At 39.1% G+C, this 21,077-nt stretch overlaps 2 protein-coding genes across 8 annotated transcripts in view; both read left to right on the forward strand.

Annotated features, from left to right (window-relative positions):
- sdk2a (sidekick cell adhesion molecule 2a) overlaps positions 1–9,611 on the forward strand; it is a 238,341-nt gene extending 228,730 nt beyond the window's left edge. For all 6 annotated transcript variants that reach the window (XM_073814045.1, XM_073814046.1, XM_073814047.1 and 3 more), the window contains 2 exons: positions 1,662–1,791; positions 6,347–9,611. In XM_073814045.1, the coding sequence (XP_073670146.1) occupies positions 1,662–1,791; positions 6,347–6,748 (532 nt within the window). In that variant the 3' untranslated portion in view covers positions 6,749–9,611. The remainder of the gene's footprint in view (positions 1–1,661; positions 1,792–6,346) is intronic.
- Positions 9,612–15,556: 5,945 nt separating this feature from the next.
- The window catches only part of cdc42ep4a (CDC42 effector protein (Rho GTPase binding) 4a), a 33,742-nt gene continuing 28,221 nt past the window's right edge, over positions 15,557–21,077 (forward strand). For both annotated transcript variants that reach the window (XM_065263166.2, XM_065263163.2), the window contains exon 1: positions 15,557–15,787. The gene's annotated coding sequence lies outside the window, so the exon portion shown is untranslated. The remainder of the gene's footprint in view (positions 15,788–21,077) is intronic.

Raw genomic sequence — 21,077 nt, forward strand, 5'->3', positions numbered from 1 at the left:
AAATGTTTAACTCTAGGGGAGCTGGTAAATAAGCATATTTAAAAAAAATTTGGAGTGTCCCTTTAAGATTATTTTATTGCAGGATGGGTGTGCTTTTTTATAGCCTTAAAAGTTAAAATTAGGAACTGCGAGAGAGGAAGTTAAATACACCTTTGGCATGACGTTGAATATATTATGAGAGAAAACTATTCATTTAAGCAACCTAATTAGTTTCACTTTACTGAAAGACCAATTGAATGAACATCTTTGAAACAGACTGAAAAAATTTGGTACGATTTCAAAACCCTTTAGCCAGAATTTATCATTCAAACTAAATCTTATGAATTTTTAGTACTTGATCATCAGACAGTGTTTTACGTAAACATTTGCTTTATTCTAATAGCATGGATCTAAAGTTTCTTTGTAGAGTTTGCAGGCCACTTAGTTTGATTGGATGTAGGGATGGGTCTATTGTGAGCTTCCTCTGCTGGTAATTGGAGAAGCCGCTCTGGGACTATTATAGTGGAATGTGCTGGGGGGTTTTGGGCTGGTGCTCTGCCCAGTTGCAGAGGCTCGGGATGGGGATCAAAGGAGACTGGGCAGTAGATGACTTCCACTCTGGATGCAGTCCTGCTAATGAGTTACCGACTAGATAGAGTCTTAAGAGATTTTGATGGAGGTAGAAAAGAGTTGGATAGGAATTGAGGAAGACCTTTTGCACTAAAGCAATGAAAAAATAAGGCGCTTGTGAATAATTGAAACCCTTCACTGGTTGTCGAGGGATGTTGGGGGCTGTTTGACATGGCTCCGCCTCTCTGCTTCTGCCTGCCTCAAATCTCAGCCTCCTCTGAATTTTAAACAGATACAATGTCATAACCCTCTCCTCCCCCTCAAGTCTCTTTGCTTTTATCCCAGGGGCGCTGTTTGTGATGGGACAAACCCTCCACCACCAGGGTTTTCCATTAGTATACAACTCGGTTGTCGGTTGTCAGATCGGACAAAGCGTGGTACATTCACCATTGATGTGCTTGGCTGGTGGTTGCCACGTTTTTCAAAATCCCTCATGCATCCTTATTAGGGCTTTCCAAATAACGGACATTTCTTGAAATAATTAGTGAGTTGTTTCAGCTTGATTTAAATTCTAAGCCAACTGATGTGGATCTCTGAACCGGGGCATCTTAGCATCCTCGGTTCAAAAGCTGACGTCTCCAGTGACCTTGGCTTTGAGCATATCAGACCTCATTATGGCAAATGAAGAAAACTCATCTCGCCGCATAGCGTTCATTCTTCCGTTATTTTTCAAGTGGTTCAAAGAAATGCCGCCTAATCCCCCATAACCCCTAAATCTGTCTTCAGAAGACACTGGAATGATTTGCCGGCCTTTTCCTTTGGAATGCTTGACATCCGTTTGTTTTTTCTGGCGTGTGCAGACGCTGTTTATCAGTTTATTCATGCAGTCAAAATGAGCTTTGAGATTCAAGCGTGTGTTTGCCTGCGTAATCCAGATCAAATGGATCCCTTAGCTTCTGTTTCAAATGATTCACCTACTGTTAAAATGTACTGTCACTTTTAGATCAAAAAAGACACATCGGTTAAGGGTGCAATGCCATGATCTTCACTTAGAAAACAATTTGATTGTGAATGACCCAGAATGTACACTTTATTCCGTTTTTTTTCTCCAGATCTCCACCCCGACCCAGTCCCGGCAGTCTGCATTACTCTGATGAAGACGTCAGCATTAAATACAATGACCTGGTCCCGGCAGATAGCAGTAGTCTGACTGAAAAGCCCTCAGAGGTGTCTGACTCACAGGTGATTCACTCCTTACAGTATAACTACTGTTTCTTCATGTCATTAAGTCAACATGAAATCACAATTGACCATGTTTACTTTCTTAATGCAAGATCCTGGTTAAATTGTTTGCCTTTTAAACTTGAATTAAAAGGAAACAACTGACATTGATAATCTTATTTTGACATCACTTTTTTTTAAACGCACTCTGCATGTTACAAAGCTGAAGAAGGGAAAAGTAAAAATAGTTTTTCGGGATAAGATTAGCTATATCACCAATAAGATGCAGTCAAATGCAGCCCAAATGCCATGCAACCAAAATATATATATATATACATACAAGAAATTTGGTTATATCTTAATTCATTTTTAATTTTATATCTTACATTGTACTTAAAGTGTAACTAAACCCCTGGTCAGAGCCTGACTCCACCCATTGCAATATTTGAAAAATGCAAGAAAAGTGGGCAGACCCCAACGGAGATAGAGGGGACGAACTAGCTCGTACCAAGTGTGTGGTGAGATCGTAACAAGGGCGTGGTGAGCTTGAACCTGCTTACGTCACAAGTTATTTTTTGGATCCAACATCCAATAGGAAAATTCAACTGCAGTACCCACTGTTTAAACTGAAGAGGGCAGCACTCAGACGTTTTTACACCATATATTGTAGTATTGAAACACTTTATATCCAATTGTCAAAAAACTTACTAAAATCAATGAACAGCACTAATTAAGCATCATTCGTACAGATCATTAACTAAAAAAAGTTTGTTTAGGGTTTAGTTACTCTTTAAACAAGTCATTTAACACAATGCCACCTAGAGGCTGTTTTATGAATGACAATCACAGTAGTCTTGCATAGCCAACCTTTCAATACTGAAGGTCTGGGGTTTTTCGCTGTTTTTTGGGCCAATGCCCGCCGACGAGGCCATTTGACCAACATGTCAAACAACCAATCACAGTTTGTTTCCTCTAGCATCACGTTTGGGAGGGTGGAAATGTCCCCACAATAACGAACAGGTTGGCAGTAGGCCTGGGCGAAAAATCGATTTAATGAATTAATTCGAATTTTTTGTTGTGGGCGATTTAAAAAATAAGTAATTCGATTTTTTGTAATGGTGCATTTTTGGCTGCCCGGGGCTTCCGTAGCGTTATTATAGCAACATCAACAACATCATAGCACACGTGAAACAGCATCAGCAAGCGACAACATCATCATCATAGCACAAACACACGAAACGGCAACAGCAAGCGACAACATGGCTACCGGCGAGAGTGGGAAGTTTATTTATTTATTATTCATCTCAAAAATGGGGGATACATTTGTCTTGCTTTTGATTAAAAAAAAAGCAAAAAGTTGTCTGCCGTTTGTACTTATTGCTTTTCTTAATAAGTGGGGGGGGGAATCGGAAAAAATCGGAAGTCGAATTAAAAAAAATAAAATCGGAGATCAATTGCCAGCTTTATAGGACAGTGCACTTTATGAACAAGTTCATGTTTAGATCAGAAATAAATGCGCACGTAGTTTCTCCAGAGATATATAGTGGATGATAAGCAAACTTACACATTGTTCCATGTATTTTCTGTAATCTGTGTGAGAAAAGGGCTAAAATATATGGATTGGCTTTACACACAAAGACACAAGGGTGTCGGGTTCAGATTTTTCCACACTGGAACCCGGTTTTAAAAATATAGTGGACTCAGGCTCCCAAAACACCAAATCCGTCTGGAAAATTGTGAGTTTACAGCTAAACGTGGCTGATTGTGGACAGGGTCTTAAGTAGAAATAAGATTAAATGAAGAGCAAATGGAGATGTTTGCTTAAGAGTCTCAGATTTATCTACTGATAAGAAGACTCCAGTAATCTCACATGTGTCTCCAGTAGAGAAGAGATTTTAACTCACACAACTGTTCTCATGTTTTCACAGATGCCAAAGTCAATTATCAGAGATTTCACTTTGAATCCTATAATCCAATTCTTCTTCGATCTCTAAAGCTGTAAAAGAGCAACTTCTGAACAGTTATATTCCTCACTGTGCCTCTATTTTCACTAAACAAAAGTATTGTTTCAGATGAAATTAGATTATGATAAGGAAATTTAATGTAAGTTTACACAGCTTATTTCATTCATGGAAATCCGATCTCATGGACATCCGAAGCATTGCTTTTCCCAGAAAACAATAATTTCACTTCATATCTCCAAGTGTCCCCATCACTTGGGATTTCTTTTATTTTACATGAAGTACAATAGCGTAGTGCACATATGCAGTAGATTATGACTGTATACATGTCTGGTAAAATGTTTGGAGAAGGGCTCACCTCCTCTATTTGAGCATTTGTCCGTTCTCCCACAACCAACCGAGAGTTATCAGATACCCACGGTGTCAAAACATTGTTCTTCATAGGAACCCCTTTAATTCTCCTTTCTTCAGCTTTCCTCAACACTTGTATAAATATTGTTGGTAGACCTACATGTGCTGTTTTAACTTTGACAAATGCTAATACTAATGATTTCGACTTACAGTGTCTCTGCTCCTCAGTGTTTTGGCAGCACTGATAGCAGTGGCAATTAGGATTTTCATTTTAGGGGGGCTCAGCCCCCCAATGAGGGTATAATAAAAAGTAATAAATAAATTAAATAAAAAATTTGAATACAGTGTAATGTTAGGCCTATATATAAACAGTGGCAGAGCTAGAATTAAATGGGGTGGCCAGGGCTACTTTAAGGGGTCCATAGTCCATTAAAGAAAACATTGTGCAACCTGAATCAAAAAAGCATGAATGAATCTCATGAATGCTGATTACTTCATATTATCCCACATAAGATAAAGTTCCCTATAGGCTACTGCACTGACTCCATGGATTATTGGCACAGACGTAAACATAGTTTAATTTATAACTGGATTTTAACTTTTCTTGAAAAGAAATTGAAATAAAAACTGTACTTTTTTTTGGAATATTGTGGGTTTTTTTTTTACAAATGTCTTATTTGTGAGCTTCATTATTTTTTTTTAATTCACGTGTGATTTAAGTGCCGCTCTACCTTTTTTGTTTCACTCGGATATACATCACCACGGGGAAAATAAGGCAATCACTTCTTTCGTTTCATGGCGACTTTTAACTGCAGTAACTTTTGTAAAAGTTGTTGGCAAATCTAAACCTTAAAATTAATTTAGCCTGTTTAAAATATGGATTAATCTTTGTTACAACGTTACAGTTAGCCATTGTTTACATTTGGTTAAGATAATCAATTGTTAACTATAATTCTCACAAAAATAGTTTTTGTTATGTGTTCATGTTCGTAAACCTAAAAAAGACGCGGACATGAACTAATTTAGCTCTGTGCACACGCGCTATTGTTTAGTAGGAAGCGCTGTGCCGCACACACGATGCGTGCCACGATTTTCAAGTTCAAGGCCGCAGTCCAGTCCTACACAGTTAATCTCATCATCATACAGTAAAAAGATAATTTTCCTGCTGCTGCACATCGAATAAACACGCCAATTAACGGAAAATAAATTATTGGAGGGTGTGAAAGTATTGCATTAAATTTGGACACCGCGGTACCCCTCTAGCTCTGCCACCTTATTGGAGTATTCAACTAAGGGGCGTTGCACATGATCTTGGGCCCTATCCATAATCAGTATTGATGGGCCCCCATGCCCCACCCCCATAATATATTCCAGACTTTTCAAGGGCTCTCTCTTCCTACTGGGCTCTGGTAATCAGTACTGGTTTTACTCCCAGTCTGACACCCCTGATTCCACTGTTTTTCATAGATACAGCACTGAAATGTTCAGACTAAAAGAGGGGTAAGAGCCAAAGTCTGTCTTGTCCTGCAAAGCCTGGTTCGTTTGACTAGTGTGATCGCTCTGTACCGCGCCCAGGCGCAGTTTGTTTAATCGCGCCCTGGCCGGCTTGCACTTGGGCTCAGACACGGAAGGCGCAGTGTGATTGCTAATCGCGCCAGAGCGCGTTTCAAAAGCAGAGACGTCAATTGCGCAACCACTCATCTTCATCCGCCTTCGTTAAAACCTTATGATTCGCGCAGCAGGGTAACGTGAATGTCTACACTGCACATGCCACAGATCAACTAAGCAGTATGATAGGCATGTGAGAGGGCTGTGTGTCGTCGCGCACCAAACGACTCTGAATAAAAAACATAGACTTAACGTTACGATGGGTTCCAGTGCTAAGAGAGCGCTTTACTTCCTGCTTTTTTCAAAACAATCGCATCCTAATGACGAAATCACACCCGGGCTTGGATTGATAAAAGTACAGTGTGAGTGCGTGCTTCTGGGGAAGTAGGGAGGGGGACAATCGCGCTGGGGCATTGTTTGGGGCATGGTTTGGTTTAGATAGCGTGAGATACGTAGCATTAAGGTCCAAACATGTATATTTGAGGTGCCAATACTTACCTCTGATGTACTAATATGCAATCTTTCAGTATAAAGGTGTACATTTTGAAAGGGTACCACCCCAGTCACAGCTTTTTTTCTGGGAGCATAAACTCTGAAGTTCTGTGTTATGCAATTAAAGTGCAGAACACTTGGTGAACTTTTTTTTTGTCTTTCAGGGAAGTGACTGCGAATACGAGTTGGATCCTAATCGGCAGAAGACCCACTCTTTCGTCAACCACTACATCAGTGACCCCACCTACTATAATTCCTGGCGTCGACAACAAAAGGGCGTATCTCGCCCTCCGGCGTACGGCTACTCACAGCCCGACACTGTGGCGGAACAGGAGTCCCGACCCCATCCTCCTCCGCTGCCACCTTTACCACCCCTGCTACCCCACACCAATCCCTCTCCGCAACCCCAGAGCCACGCCACCCTGTTTAGGCCTAAGGGGAGCCGGACTCCCACCCCATCGCTGCTCTCCTCTGAAAACAACAGTCAGCACACCATGTACAGGCCGCCTAGCAGCCTGGGAGCCTCCACCCAGGTCCCAGCCACGGGATTTTCATCGTTTGTTTGATAGAAGACTCTCGTTTCAATAACAGCACACCTGTGTTTGACTCCTGCATTATCATTGGTCTGTTCTTACGGTGCTGCATCTTGTTAGACATCCAGTGCTGCTTTTGGAGTTTATTCGACCCCTCGTGAGGACTTGCAGGTGTGTATGTGAGCTAGAGCATTTAAACACAGACAATCATGTTTAGAGAATTTGTTTGTAGCTTGTTAATTTATTTACCATTCACTATGTCAAGAAGATTACGGGATGTTCAGAAATGTCAAATTTGAAAAAATGTGCTTATTTTATGTCCAAAAGTGTTGGGATTTTAAAGAAATACTTTAGATCTGCACTAAATCTTACACATTTCTAGATTAATTTTTGACATTGGTCATGTTATTTCCTTGCTTCCATGGAAGCTTATGAGATGCTCTTTAGATCAGTCTCAAATCTATGACATTAAATACTAAGAAATACATGTAAATTCAGCATTTAACAAAGAATAAATGGTGATGATACAATCTGCACTGAACAATTTAGCAAAATATAATTATGATTTTTATTTTATTTATCTTAGTCCCTAAAAGTTGAGTAAAGGCTGATTTATGCTTCTGCGTTGGATCTACGCCATAGCCTCTAGTCTCCACCATAGGCTACATGTTAGTTTTCATTTATACTTATGTCATTGTTTTGTGTCAATGTGCAATTTCTGCAACTGAAAACTGAGGATAGCACGGATTGGGATTGATAGTCCCTTGACTCTGGGGCGTGAGCTATGCATGTGAATCGTCTCAGCTCTTTTACTTGTCAATAGCGAGGCGGCATGGCGATCTCAGCTCATTTCAGGTAATAAAGTAACAGGAGAAAGATGGTACCTCTCCTTCTTCTCATACAGTTTATACCGAATAAGAATATTTGTTTTCGGGTTCACTTACATAATTTGAAGAAAGACATTCCAAGCAGTATTGTATGTAGACATTTATCAATTTTTTATCTGACAAGTATTCGTTAAGTTATAGTTCATTTTTATATGTATATCCAAAATCAGCAGAGTAATCTAAAGGGGGTCATCACCACTGGATGCGCAGCTCAGCGTCGCGTCTAGGACAACTCGCAGGTATCGTAGAACCGGAAGTGCACATTAAATAGTGCAAGCTTAGTCAGATAGCGTCTACTTCATAATGCTAAATATACGTTAGCAGCCAATGTTAACCGTTAATGATTTGGGACAAATATGATGTTAATTAATGTTAAACTATGTGAGTGGCGCTCTGTGGCGCAACTGGATTTGAGCAACTTCCTGAGTCGTAGCTGGGCACCGCAGACAGGCGCCACCTGTCGGTGCCAGTGTGCGTACACTCATAGAAAACAGTGTGTTCAAACGGCGTGGGGCGTCCAGTGTGTGACCCCCTTGAGTCTCTTTGTGCAGTGAATTAAAAATAAAGTGGTTGCGACGCCCGTGCCACGGTCGACCCCAGGGAGATAAGTCACTGAAAGAGAAACGAGCCATTTTTTAAAAGGAATTTTTTTCTGGATTTACAAATCCTTGGGAACTTTTGGGATAATGTAAGTGGTTTTGTGTATTTTATTAACAAAAATCTTGCATATTGTGGCTTTAAATATTGCCCCTCAACTTTGTGTATCTTTTTTTATGGCCACAAGCGGAAATGCGTATGAGGAAATGCAATGCAATGACACGTTACATATTTGAAGAGACAGCGTAGCTGTAGGTCTGACGCATAAGTATAAATCATGCTTAAGAACAAATTGCATTTAGCATTGTATATAATGCTAGAAAAAGCTCTTATTATTTGTGAAATAACAAGGATTTTGTTCAAATTTTGTTTGTGTGCTTTTGCTCTGATGTGTTCGGTCATTCGATGACAAAATATCTGAAAAAGCAAAACATAAAACTGTGAATTTGTAGCAATGTCAGTCTTTGAAACTGAAGCCTTTTCCCTGCACCTTATACAAGCGAATTCAACAAACATGACTAGGAATGGGAATAGGATTCCTGTAAGGAAATTGAATTTTTATTGGTTTCAATACATGGTCTGTTTTATTTTTTGCTTATCATTTGTAAAAAAACAGCCAAGTTGGCACAGAAAAGGGGGCAAAGGAAGAGAATGTGGATGCTGCCATCGTTTTGGTGACTGCTGCACATTTCGTTGAAATGTTTAAAGATCGTGTGCGTTTGGTTTTTCATAAGACTGAAAGATGCAGGTACTTAGAAGATTGTTTATGAGGAAATTGTTATGCCCATAATAAAACAACAACATATATTTACATATTTATTATGTAATTTTAAGAGCTACCACTGAAAATGTTTTTTCACATCTGAGAATATCATGCACAAGACAATGTAAAGATAAGTGTGTGGGTCAATATCTTCCATAGGTAGTGTACATTAAAAGATCAACATTTGCAAATGAGCTACATGGACTCACAACACACGGTTTCACAAAGCAGGTGATGCTACACTGTGTAAGATGATTTGTATAAATAAGTCACATTCGGGGTTCCTTTACTCATAGAGATTGATAAAAATGTCTGCTATTTTAAACGACATTGTATGTATTTCTCTGAATATATTGTAGAATGTGTTTTCTTAAAGTTCACGCAGTTTGACATAATGCAGTATGCTTACGTGTATGTCAGCAGATATGCTTCATTTCTATACATTCGATTGGTTTTATACTCTTAACTTAAAAAGAGCAACAGCAGTCTTATGTGGCAAACTATTTTAAAGGACTTTAAAATATGATGATCATGAATCACAATATCTTCTGTCTTGTTCTCTGTGAAGTGACTATCAATGTACAGAACTTGATGAATTATATTGGACCAAGGCATGGTTCTTATTGAAAATAAATTACTCTATTTTTCAGTGTTTTTGCTGATCTCTGTTCTTTGGCTTGAAAATGCAGCAACATAAAAAAACATGAAAGGAAACTAGTCATTAAAATCATTTACTGCACTATATCACAATTTCTTACCAAAATGCAAAAATGATGATTTTGTTTTCCACTATACGTGAGGATGTCATCTGTGCTTTGTTGAACAAGTTCCCAATTTCCCTTTGAGTTGTGAAAATCATCTTCATGCCAAGAATCAAGAACACCATTCCATCTATATGCGCCTTTGATTTCATGTTGAGCATTTGTTTGTATCGCTTTTAAGATGATGTCACAGCAGTAAAGGGGGTGCAACCGATAACGCCCCGTTTAGACCGCCAGCGACTAGCAGTAGCAGAGCGACATGATTTCATTCATTTCAATGGAAGCTTCCCCGACTTCCAGCAACAAGAGCGACATTTGTTTAAATTGCGTTTCAGATGATGTCACAGCAGTAAAGGGGGCGCAACCGATTATGCCCCATTTAGACCGCCAGCGACTAGCAGTAGCAGAGTGACATGATCTCATTTATTTCAATGGAAGCTTGCAGACTTCCGGCAACAAGATCGAGATTTGTTTGTATCCCATTTAAGATGATGTCACAGCAGTAAGGGGGCACAACCAGTAACGCCCCGTTTAGACCACCAGCGACTAGTAGTAGAAGAGCGACATGATCTCATTCATTTCAATGGAAGCTTGCCGACTTCCAGCAACAAGAGCCACATTTGTTTATGTAGCGTTTCAGATGATGTCACAGCAGTAAAGGGGGCGTAACCGATTACACCCCGTGTAGACCGCCAGCGACTAGCAGTATCAGAGTGACATGATCTCATTCATTTTAGGGCTGCAACAACGAATCGATTAAATCGATAAAAATCGATTACTAAAAGTGTTGGCAACGAATTTCATAATCGATTCGTTGTGTCGCGTGACGCAGAGACGTAAAAAAAAAACTTCAGTTAAGCGCGGAGCGGAGTGAACACACTCGCACTGCGTCCAAAACTGCCTAATTCCTTACTATATAGTAGGCAAAGAGAACGAGAAGTAGTGCTTTTTGCCTACTATATAGTATGGAAGTATGCGGTTTGGGACGGAGCGTCGTTCTCTCTCGCGCACTGTTGCTTGCAGAGTTCAGCGCCTCATAGACAGGGTGGAGAAATGACAGCGCGGCGGAGAAAAGATAAAAAACAGCAAAGGTAGAGGAAAACCACATGTCAGTGTTTTACTCCTCCCAAACGTAAGCGCTTCACCTGGAAGTTATAGCCGGCAAATAGGTAAACAAACAAAGACGACACGCTTATGCTTTATGGAGCGACGACAGCGAGTAAAAAAAGTTTCTAGAACGAATAAAAAACTCCAATGATATTAAACAAAGAAATAAAACGTTGAGAGAGAGTTGTATGAGTTGTCCCGGTCATGGACCTGTATGTTAAATCATCGCGCCGTCACTCTCCTGCTGTTCTGTACTGCGCGCTCCAGCTCATGCCGAGCAAGGAGACGCGCGTGCCCGGCCCAACATACAGTACATCATACAGTAAGTGCCGCCTTTTGTTGCATAAACATCGTCTTACATTTTTTAAGGCGAAGTAATGAATGGTGTATTTGCATTTTGCGCGGGAGTAGAAGACGCATTTTCCGTTTTCACAAGACGCATTTATGTGGCCAAATGTAATGGAACCGTTTTAACAAATGAGATAGCTATCCGATCAGATAAAACACATAAAGTCAAATATAAAGATACAAAGCTGTCACTGGGGCAGTACCCTTTATAAAAGGTCCTAATATGTACTAGCCTGACGTTGTCATACTCAATTCTAGTCAGAATTTGAGTCTGATACCGCTCCATTGAGCTATAATTATGAGGCGTGTCTCAACCGAAAAATGCCTCTGCACTCAATTGGATAGACCTACGACCAATCAGAGCAACGGGGTGTGAGACGTATGTTGAAATGACGTATTTGCAGCTTGACCGAACTGCTAGTTATTTCGCTACGACACACACTACAAGTCTGAGTTTGCGAACGTACATCAACACCTACTATGTTTACAACATTTCATTTATATCACATTAAGTCATACAGTAAGACTATCTCTTACCATTTGTACATTAGTTGAACTTCATCCACGACGATACCCATTACGTTTGCTTGTTATATCCATCTCGTCGTGCACACCGAGTTGCATCGCCGTGATACCCATTTTAGTTGCTTCTTTAACTTGATCTTTCATAAGTGCGACAACTTTTGTCGAATCCCGTAGGACGGCAAAAACATCAACAAATGCCTTGCTCGCGTTTCTCTGTTCCTCTTTTAAAATCAATGCTCTGTCGATATCTTTTAGAACAGACTCAATGTCAGAGTCCACACATCTGATTTCTACCGCGGCAGCCATTTCGTTGTAAACAACAGATTCAACACACGCGCTCTTTGGTGACGTGGTTGATTTACGTTACTGATCATCTGTCCATCATCATATAAAGCCCGCCCTGACAATTTGATTGGTTCGACCAGCTTTGGGTCGAGCATAGTAGCAACTCAACGGTGAAACTCCAGACCGATCTTCCCGTTCCTCAAAATGTTGTGGGCGGGGCTAAGATCGGCTGGCACCCAGGCTAAATATGTACCATTTAGGTACAAATATGTATCTTTGAACTGCCAATATGTACTTTTGAAGTACTAATATGCACTTTTGGGGTACAAAGGTGTACCTTTTTTAAAGGGTACTGACCAGTGACAACTTTTGTACTTTTATTTCTGAGAGGGTACTCATGTACTATCTTTTTGATATAAAGACTTTTTTATGATGCATTTCCCATCAAGAAGCCTCTCTTGATGGGAAATGCATCATAAAAAGTCTATATATTTGGCAGATGTAAAGCATACATTTGTATTTTTTTGTGTTAGTCCATTTGTATTTTATTTTATTTCATTGTAACAGCTCAGGTGTGTTCAAGGAGCAACATATTTGTGCAATTTCTAAAGATTTTAGTTCTGTTTTAAATAAGGGGTTGGAAATTAATGCTTTTCTTGTTTTTTGTTTTTATCCGATTCATCGATTAATCGAACAAATAATCGACAGATTAATCGATTATTAAAATAATCGTTAGTTGCAGCCATAATTCATTTCAACTGAAGCTTCCCCGACTTCTGGCAACAAGAGCGACATTTGTTTATATAGCGTTTCAGATGATGTCACTGCAGTAAAGGGGGCGCAATCAGTTTAGACCGCCAGCAACTAGCAGTAGCAGAGCGACATGATTTCATTCATTTCAATGGAAGCTTGCTGACTTCCAGCAACAAAAACCACATTTGTTTATATAGCGTTTAAGATGATGTCACAGCAGTAAAGGGGGCGTAACCGATTACACCCCGTTTAGACCGCCACCGACTAGCAGTAACAGAGCGACATGATCTCATTCATTTAAATGGAAGCTTCCCCGACTTCCGGCAACAAGAGCGACATTTGTTTATATAGCGTTTTAGATGATGTCTCAGCAGTAAAGAGGGCGCAACAGATAACGCCCCATTTAGACCGCCAGCGACTAGCAGTAGCAGAGCGACATGATTTCATTCATTTCAATGGAAGCTTGCCGACTTCCAGCAACAAGAGCCACATTTGTTTATATAGCATTTAAGATGATGTCACAGCAGTAAAGGGGGCGCAACCAATAACGCCCTGTTCACCATCGACTAGCAGTAGCAGAGCAACATGATCTCATTCATTTCAATGGAAGCTTGCCGACTTCCAGCAACAAGAGCCACATTTGTTTATATAGCGTTTCAGATGATGTCACAGCAGTAAAGGGGGCGCAACCAGTTACACCCGTTTAAACCGCCAGCGACTAGCAGTAGCAGAGTGACATGATCTCATTCATTTCAACTGAAGCTTCCCCGACTTCCGCCAACAAGAGCGACATTTGTTTATATAGCGTTTCAGATGATGTCACAGCAGTAAAGGGGGCGCAACCGTTTACGCCCCGTTTAGACCGCCAGCAACTAGCAGTAGCAGAGCGACATGATTTCATTCATTTCAATAGAAGCTTGCCAACTTCCAGCAACAAGAGCGACAGTAACTTTTGGCGTCAGGAAGTGCGCGTGTTCAGAGATGCGACAAAGTTAAGGAAAGTTAAACTTTATGCAGATGATGAGCAACTTTGTGGAGCGAAGCAGTGGAGTTCACGTCATCCACATTTCATCAGTTATTTAAGAGGACGGTACGTATTTGTTTATGACAGCTATAATTTAAAAATGCCTCCTAGCGACCACATTGAAAGAGACGGGCAACACACAGAGAAAAAGTTGCTGGTGAACAGGGAGTCATTCTTAAACGCATCCACTCTGAAACGGCAATAAACTACAATTAAAAAAGGCAAACTGAGCCAAAGTAAAGCGTGTCAAGACGAGCTGCGTATAGTTCCAAGCCGAGTTTTACCACGCAATAAAAAAGTAACTTAGGAGCTCTGCACTGAAAGTTTCTTACATTATGCATTCGTACTGCTTCATGTATACAGACTGCAAATAAAACTAATATTTCTAAATCTTAAATCTGTTCTAATGGGAAAAAAACATAAAGAAGAGACACACTGATACAACTTGTTGCCCTGTAGCCACAGTGGAAAAATTTCAGACCAGATGAGAACGGGTAAGTGAGCATCAGACTATCCATGATCTAAAAAGAAAATGTGTTCAGACTTGGAAGAGTTTGCCTGGAGATAATCTCTTTATTCCAGGCCAGAAAGCATTGATCTGAATGTCAGAGGGTAAGACGAGATGTCACGAGAGATGACAAATAATAACTCTGTATGAACAGATGACAGCTACAAATCCACTTCAGGTCATACCTACAAAAGACGGAACATTACAATGTGTTTTTGCTGTGTATAAAGATACATCATTCTGGGATAACGTACATTAACACATTACTGACAGCTCTTGGATCACATGGTTAATGGATCAATGAAATCCGGGACTACAGCCAAATGGAGGAAATGACTTTTAATTATGACTGAAAGACTTCCTCAATGTACCGCCTGTCACACTGTTAATCTAATTATGACCATGAATGATCGTGAGTCATAATGCGCTCCATTCACATCAGTTTATTGTGTTTATGAAAGCATCCTTTTTATTATGTGTTAAAGTGAGTGAATAAAAATGTAACTCAATGCCGCTGATAGGATCATCGTTACAAAAGGACACTGATACATGACCTTACTGTTTGAATCCCAAGCACAAATAGTGACCTCACTGTTCAAACATGCCTTTCTTTAGAGCACACGGTGCCAAAGGCCTTAACTGCAAAAGGATACTCCTATTTAGGCCCCTATAAGAGGTGCAATTGACACATAATGGCCCTTTCCAAGCTGATCTATGTGAATACACAAACAACTGTTGAACCCTATGGGTACTCAGTAGACTTTCAAGGGACTGATGACTAACAATTGTTCACTGGGAGATCCATATCATGTTTACTGCATTTCAAAGGGACATCCAAAAAACAAGGGGAAGCCCACTGGGAGGGTAAACACATGTACCAGAGCTGTAAGATGTAAATGTAAAACAAAAGAATTAGTTACAATTCTGTTTTGCATGAAGTACAGTCTTTGTCTTTTTTTTACAAAAAAATATAAATTAAAAGAAATGTATACATTTTATATTTTATAAGTATTAAGACGCCTAATATAAAAAAAAGTAAAACAGTAAACACGACACAATATTTCCATATTCTATTCCATTCATTTAAATTATGTAAATCAATGGCAATTTACAGTTAACTTTAAAGTTACAAAACATGCAAACGCAAGTGCGCCTCATGGATCAATTTGTGCGGTCTCTTTAAGAGCAGCGTGTAAGGGGCGTCACTACACGCAGAAGGGGCGTGTTCTACACAAAAATAGGCGGGGCTGAATGAATGATTGCACAGAGCGGTGAGTTTACGGTAGAGCTTGAAACAGGAAGGATGCGGCTGGTTGTCTATGAACTCACAGTTTGTTGGTATTGTGCAACTTAAAGATACAATATATCACACCTGCATTAAAAACATCGCAGAGGAGCACAAGCAAAGTGTATGAATGCTTAATGTTTAGTTGCTGAAGCAGCAGGTCTTTAAAAAAACCTCCCGGAGTTAAACTTACAAGCTTCGAAGTGCGTGGATCACAACGTTTAACGCAGTAAGTATTATTTTTTAACTTTATAGACAAGAAAACTGAAATATTTTACAGTATATGTCTGCTTATTTTGTCATGTACTTATGTGGGCTGTGCATATGGCTTGTTTTATAAGTAAATCCCCAGTAGGTTTCACTAAAAGGTACATTTTATACTTTATTATTTATTATGTAGTACTGGTTTACTGTAAGTACAAAGTTTTTGCTTGGTTTATTGAGGATAGCCACACGTATACTACACCATCGCAGGTCATGGGCGTGTAAGGATGGGCGTCTTTCATTATATCAAAGATACGATTTTGTTCCCAAAATAAAATACGGTATATTACAAAATTGTCCAGTGTAACTTACATCATGCATATGTTTGCATTGATACGAACAGATGGCTGTCTGTTCATTGTTTATTTCTGTGAGGATCTGTCATCTTCTGCACATGCTCAGCTCCGCGCAGCTCCATCATTGTTCTTTATTTACCGTGCGATTCGCTTCACACGAATCAAATGACATAACATTTCAACGTGTAATGTTGATTCATTAAGATAACATTTACTCGATCAAATCCTGGACTAATTACTCATTTTACCACAACCCTTGCCTAACCCTTCATATCTTTGATACATTCGGTCTGTTACAACAATGTCCATGTAAATTACTAGTATAAATACCGGTTTGCCTCAGATTTATAAATAAAATGTATTTATTGTGATTGTATGCGATGCTGGAGAAACCAGGACTGTCAGGTTTATAACAAAGGGAAGATCCGTGTGAAAGCATTGAATGATGCACATGGCAATGGATGAATGGGATGAACTTGAATGCCCCGACCTGTTTCTGAAACCAGTGCCTTTGTAAGCCCAAAATCTCAGTCAAGGTATGGCTGTGAATTGTGAACAGACAATATGAGAGAGTTGAGATTTATAACGGTCTAAAATGCATAACATAATTTGATTTTTTAAGGCCTTATACCAAGTTTATGAATTATGTCAAAGATTATGGGGGTCCCCTATCTAAGCCCCGCCTCCCAGTCCTTATAGGGACACTGATTTCACAAAGTAAGATGTGATCCTGGATCTATCAAATTTTTTGTTGGATCTGGATCAACGTTTTAATCATAGAGACCCCAAATTACCCTTAACTCAAATCCTAACCATTTTACCCCTCAAATTAGTGTGAAATAATAGTTTGAGAAGATTTTTTTTCCATAACCCTATCCTAAATCTTACAATCTGTGAAACGGCGTGAAGCCACTTGAGAGTTTACATTGATGCGAATAATCGCAAATAAATCTATGACAGAAGGCATGGGCCGATTACCGGCTTCAAGGTATACCGAGGTTTTAAACAGTCAAGGTTTCAAAACCACTGAAATATTCTGTGATACCGTCTCCAAGGTATGAGCTGTGTTTATACAAAATTCATTAAATCATTAAGTCATGTGATTGATTTGATGTTTACATTTAATATACATTACAAAAATATTATATATTTTTTGAAAGCATATTATAATTTAAAGGCTTTATTTTTACCTGGCATTTAAAAAATAACACATTTTAGTGTTGCAATGGCAAAACCGTAACACCGTGAAACCGTGGTATTTTTGCTAAAGGTTATCATACCGCCAGAATCTTATACCGGCCCATGCCTAGACAGAATAAAAGTTTTTGTTTACATCATATATGTGTGTGAACTGTGTATAATAATTATGTATAAATATCCACACACATGCATGTATATGTTTAAGAAATGTTTACATGTGTATATACATTTGTATATTTATGTATAATTTATATCATATATAAATATAAATACATAATATATAAATATTTTTTTTTTCTTAAAATTATACATGCATGTGCACATATTTACATAATTATTATACACAGTTGACACACATTTATGATATAAACAAAAACTTTTATTCTGCTCTCGATTAATTGTGATTAATTGATATGTATCCCTATTTCAGACAGAAATATTTTGGATTTGTTTATTGCGAAAATTTGAAAATCATGGACAGTATCGCTTTGGACCTCATGTAAGCATTGATGGAACCCCTAATTTATATTTTTGTGCTTTATGGGGGTCTGGGACCACCGCAGCCCCCCCCCCAATTCATACACTGCTTATACAATTTCACCTGTTATTTCTGCCAAAATACCACCGTGGAAACTTATTATTGGCACAATTGTCATCAAAAATGAAATTACCACTATTATTGCTACTAACAGTAGTATTTTGATGCAAGCTGTGGCATATGTGTCAATTCATGACTCATTTTGGTGATGGCATATGGAGCAATGCTGAAGTGTGTTTACACACGTGTGTCTGGATGTGTAGCGCGGCTGATAAATGTTCCTGGTGTTTGTTTAGCTAGAGAAGTTCAGCACCTGCTGGTCATCCGGTACCCAGGATAATGTGTTTCCCATTTTCCTTTTCATTACTTCTGCGACAGTAAACAGACCACCAGCAACAGATGGACAAGTTTATATAATCACTGCTCAAAAGTGTTTGCTTTCTGCTTTCGGTTTATTTGAGTTTACTTGAGTTTTAGGTTGCTAGAAAACTATTTTCCTCATTTAACAAAGCACTGTATGTTTAACTTATGCGCTGTAGGCTTTGCCCTCTCTAGAAGTCGTGACTGATGTTGTAGGTTTCACAGCTGCCTCTGGCCTTTGTAAAACATATCTTAATTGCGCCATTTTTTTTGTCAGCCTAACGTATACAGTTTAGATCACAGCTGTCTTTTTGGACAAATGCTAAAAGATTATCTAGAAAATATTTTTTTATTTAGGACATAATTTTCCTAATTAAAAAAAGAGAACAGCTGGTGTTAAATTGATGCTACTACGGTATATCCCTGTGATAGCACAGTGATGGAAACAGAAGCCCACACTATTGTTGTCTCAGTGGTATGAGTGCTGTGTTTCAGCAAGTCACAGTCTCGACCCCACAGTTATTCATGTTCTGTGTGTGGCTAACCGTCTGTCCAACCTTTCTGCATTCCAGGAAATACCACATAAACTGTCTGTATTTTTCCCCCCAAAACAGAGCAGGGCAACCATCTAGTGCCAGAGGCTGAAAAAGGCCTGCAAGACACGTTTACTATGGCCCTGTTTACACCTGGTATTAAGATGTGTTTTGGTTGATCGGATCACAAGGGGACACTGCTAAAACTTTTGTGGTGTAGACGCGCATGTGGTCGAATATGTTTGAGCGGCCACAAAAACCCTCTAGTCTCCGCCTATTGATCTAATGTGATGTACTGAGCACAATATTTTTCAGTCAGTCCTGACTTTTACCCCACAAACCCACTGCGTTAAGCACAGTCTTTAGGCTTTTATTGATAAAACTAAAGCGACTGCTTTCCGCCTCTTTCATTTTTGCGAGCGTGTGAAAGTTGCGCAAGCTTATTTTTATCAGTTGCTTTGAAATGTCAGAGAAAGCTCTTACATATGCATGTACAAAACGTTGTGCAGCATGTTTACTTACAACACAAGCAGCGGACTCTGACCTAATATTAGTGCGCGTCAATTTAAACCCGTAATTTTTCCCACTCGCGTTTAAAGGAAAACACCACAGTTTTTCAATATTTTACTATGTTCTTACCTCAACTTAGACGAATTAATACATCCCTATCTTTTTTAAATGCGTGCACTTTTAATCTTTGTACAGCGCGTCTTGAATGTGTTAGCATTTAGCCTAGCCCCATTCATTCCTATGGCTCCAAACAGGGATGAATTTAGAAGCCACCAAACACTTCCATGTTTTCCCTATTTAAAGACTGTTACATGAGTAGTTACATGAGTGAGTATGGTGGCACAAAATAAAACTTTAGTTTGGAACCATAGGAATGAATAGGCTAAGCTAAATGCTAACACATTCACAAAGCACTGTACAAAGATTAAAAGTGCAAGCATTGAAAAAAGATCTAATCTAATCTGATCTCATCTAAGTTGAGGTATGAACATACTAAAATAATGAAAAATGGTGGTGTTTTCCTTTAAACGAAAACGGAAGGACTCGCCCAAAGACCCTCCCCTCAAAGTAATCAATACAGAAGCGGTTGAAAGTGGACAAAAGAGACGCATTAAAATACCAGGTGTAAACATGAATTTGTCTTTTTTGTCCACTTGTGATCCGATCGACCAAAACGCATCTTAATACCCAAGTATAAACAGCCCCCTCGTTTTGTTCGATGCGATCACAAGTGGATTCCCATTCACACCTGGGGTTTTATTACGTCTCTATAGTCCACTTTTGACCGCTTCTGTCCTGATTACTTTAAGGTGATGGTCTGTGAGCGAGTCGTTAAAACACAAGCGAGAGTGTTTTTAGTAAAATGCATAACGTTTTGATCATGTTAATGTTAGGGCTTCTCCAGATTTTTCAGAGCAATTGATGAAATAAGCTTTCACACGCTCGCAAAATAAAAAATAAAAATAAGAGCGGAGAGCAAATGCATCAGTTTTTATTAATAAAAGCCTATAGACCGCACTGAACACTGTGGGTTTACGCTAACACATTCGACCACATGAAAGTCTACACCACAAAAGTAACCCGGCCGAATACATTTTCGACTACCTCTGAATCTGGTAGAAAGTGGATGAGCTCAAAACTTTTCACACCCCGTTTACACTTGTATTTAGCATCGTCCACTTGTGATTTGATTGACCAAAACGCATAATAATACCAGGTGAAAAAAGCCCCATTGTAAGCTTACACGACAGCAAAAACTTAACGTTTTCCTGACCTGCGTTTTTTTGGATACATGTTTACAAATCCCGTTTATTCACATCTTCGACAATTACAAAAAATGCTATATTTTGCATGCCAGGCCAGTAGTTGGCGATGTCACACACTTAATGTCTGTACATGTTATCCTTGTTTTCACAAATGTACATTTTTGTATTGTTTTAAAAACATTAAAACACATTTTTAGAATTGTATGTGTTTTCAGGCCCCAAAATGCTGTCATCTTGTAAATGAGCGGCCAAAATGAGTAAAAACTTTATCGTTAAATACAGTTTTGTGCATATGGCACCTTTATATAAATGTTAACAGGAACAGGATTAGTCAGAAGTAACATGCTCAATATTGCACATTGAGATATCACACATTGAGATAATGATACATTGGGCAAGGTAAAGCAATCATTTGAATTTAACCTTGTCCAAATCCCATGACTCCTTTTCAGATGTGGCTAATTCACTTGCTGCTTTAAAGGTGCATTGTGTAACTTTTAGAAGGATCTCTTAACAGAAATGCAATGTAATATACATAACTATACTATGTATG

This window comes from Paramisgurnus dabryanus, chromosome 3, assembly GCF_030506205.2.
Source record: "Paramisgurnus dabryanus chromosome 3, PD_genome_1.1, whole genome shotgun sequence".
NCBI classification, from domain to species: Eukaryota; Metazoa; Chordata; class Actinopteri; order Cypriniformes; family Cobitidae; genus Paramisgurnus; species Paramisgurnus dabryanus.